This window comes from Bison bison, unplaced genomic scaffold, assembly GCF_000754665.1.
Source record: "Bison bison bison isolate TAMUID 2011002044 unplaced genomic scaffold, Bison_UMD1.0 scf7180017864366, whole genome shotgun sequence".
Taxonomy (NCBI): domain Eukaryota; kingdom Metazoa; phylum Chordata; class Mammalia; order Artiodactyla; family Bovidae; genus Bison; species Bison bison.
Genome location: NW_011494938.1, coordinates 4,679,221 through 4,681,983, shown reverse-complemented (window position 1 = coordinate 4,681,983; position 2,763 = coordinate 4,679,221). Strand labels below are relative to the sequence as shown.

Sequence of the window (2,763 nt, the reverse complement as noted above, 5' to 3'; positions counted from 1 at the left end):
GTATGTAAAGCACTAATACCAACATAAGGAATGGTTATTACGGAAGAAAAATATTTGAACAAATTTATTATAAACATGAAGAATACAGAAAATGGTAAATCTAATCTTAAATTTTCATGCACATAACTGAAATTTTATCATGATTTAAAAGATAATTTAATGTTCTGCTAATGTAGATAATTTTTATTCCCTTTCTAATATAAATAACTTTTCATTCCATATTTATATATAGTGCTTTAGTGATGATGCCAATCTGATTAATGCTTGTCAGACTTCTAAAAACAGATGTTCTCCCATATATATAAAAAATTTTTACATTTTAAACCCAGGTCATCTTGTAATTAATTAAGAGAAATAATCCAACTCCCTAATTAAGAAGATTTTTTAAATGTTTCACTTTCTTAGCAACATGAAATACGTCATTTCCATTTAGGCCAATAATTTGAAGAAAAACTGAACTATCATCAGGAACAACTTCCAAAAATGATTATTATATTTAAATTAATGCTGGTTATGCAGTGAGTTTTATAATGTACTGAGCAATTTTACTTTTATAAGAATATTCAGAATATGCAAAAATAATAATTCAGTTTGAATTTCACCAATTTATTTCAGCAATAATTTAAAAAAAATTTCAGTTCACCAATGTATTCTCTTAACTAAAATAAAAGTGACGATAAATTTCCCCAGGTTTAGAGTTTTACAGAAACTCTGCTAACATACTCTGGCCAAAAGTCTTACCAGGATTGAAATATTAAGACTTCTGTAGCAGATTTTCATAAGTATGAAAAACAACTTAAGTACATTTGAAAGACAGTTCAATTGATTTCAAATACTATACATTTCATCTACCACTCTGAACATCCTTTCATTTAAGCATGAACAGTAGTACTTGTGCTTACTGCTGCACGTGCCAGCAGAATGTAGCCCCTCAAAGAAAATCATCTACTAAAAATCAAAGAGAATAAAAGCAGAGTCACAGTCCTTAATTCTGAATTAAATGGTCTATTAACTAGACCTTCAACAGATTTTCCAGGTTCCTAAGAACAGGAAGAAGGAAAAATACTGAAAACTTTCTATTCATTTATACACAAATACATTAATGCTAACTCATATAATTGTCTAATTTAAAGAGGAACTGACCTGAGAGGTACCTTGCTCCGATTAACATTACCACGCTACTCACTATAAAAAAGCCCAAGGGCAGACTACAGAAGATACTAGGGTCACCTGTTGTCATCCGAGTAGGAGGGAATTCCAGTCAAGCAAACCAAAAGAGAGACACATAATTACAATATTTGTGTTAAGAATCACATGATAGCAAAAAAAAGTTATAAAAATAGTATATTCATAAAAGCTAGCAAAGAGTTATTACTTTAAATCAAAACCAGAATCAAAATTGAGGGCTTATGACAGTTAACAAACAATACAGATAGCATGCCACAAACAGCAAGAACATAGAGCATATAGACCAACATAAACCTTCCACTGGCAAAGCCAAAGAAAGCTGAAGGAGAACTTTCTTTTTGGGAGGCTGCTGATTTTAGCTTTCTTGGTTCTTTCCCAAAAGATACTAAGTGAGCAATACCATTCCCCATCCAGATTAAAATTATAGATCCTTTGGCTATCAGAGAAGAGTTATATTAGTCCAATTCATTAGTTTGAAAATGAATTTCAAACCCTGTTGGTTTCATTTTCTTTTTTACACACAGTTGGTATAACAAAATGAACCTGAAAAGTAATGTTACTATATAATTTAAAAACTAAACTGTATTATCTATATTTAAAATATTGTCTGAGAACACAATTGTTTTGATATTTTCTAACCTGATTAAAAACATTTCCTTTAAAGAATAGCTATATAGATACAGACATAGGCTTTTCTTGAATTTAAACATTATGTATCTTGAACATTTAACACTTTTTGAAAAAAAACGTTATTTTGGTGGGTTTGGAGTACAAAGTCATGAAGTCATTATTTATCATAAGCTCTCTCCAAAAAATATTAAATCTCCAATCATTTCTACATTTTAAACATATTAAATGTATGTTAAAAATTCTTTACACTCCATTCAAATATAGTTACAAACAAGAAAATAAATATGAATGCTTCAAAATTGGCAATATGCTTTGGAAATTAAGCTAACATAATATTCTTCCCATAAATTAAAACTATTTAAGGAGGATAAGAGGCCAGGTAGCAATTTGAATAGCCTTATGAGATCATCAAAATAGGATTCTATCTGTACTATTATTACATAGCTTACATTGGTTGAGGAACAATCAGCATTTCACTAATTGAATATTGTTATCTGGATTATTATACAGTTTTAGAGACTCTCAAAATGTTGTACATGAGTGCTTTTCATAAATCTACTACAAATTGTTTTCACAGTTTGCCTTAAATACACTGCAGCCTAACTGAAACAAACACCAAGTTTGAAAAATCGAAAGCTCTCAAAAAATCAAATTATTTTATCATCAATTCTGAAGGCAGAAACAAAAAAATCATGTAATTTTCTTTCATTCACTTTTTCTTGGCATTTTAAGTTCCCTGACAATAAGGTAAAGCAAACAGAAAATGATCAATTGGCTTTGTAGAAACTTGGCAATTAAAGTTATACCCTCAACTGCAAGTAAGGAAGAAGTACGTGTGGCATTGACATGGAGGCGGATATGGCGAGGGAGGGGAACAGGTTGAATTGTGCCATTTTATTTATTTATTTGGCCATATAATATTTTTTTGGCCATAAAATAAATAAA

At 29.9% G+C, this 2,763-nt stretch overlaps 1 protein-coding gene across 1 annotated transcript in view; it reads right to left on the bottom strand.

The window, feature by feature from the left end:
- LOC104999973 (glycerol kinase-like) overlaps positions 1 to 2,763 on the bottom strand; it is a 79,239-nt gene that overhangs the window by 732 nt on the left and 75,744 nt on the right. The window contains exon 22 of the mRNA XM_010855604.1: positions 1,144 to 1,230. Within this exon, the coding sequence (XP_010853906.1) occupies positions 1,144 to 1,230 (87 nt within the window). The remainder of the gene's footprint in view (positions 1 to 1,143; positions 1,231 to 2,763) is intronic.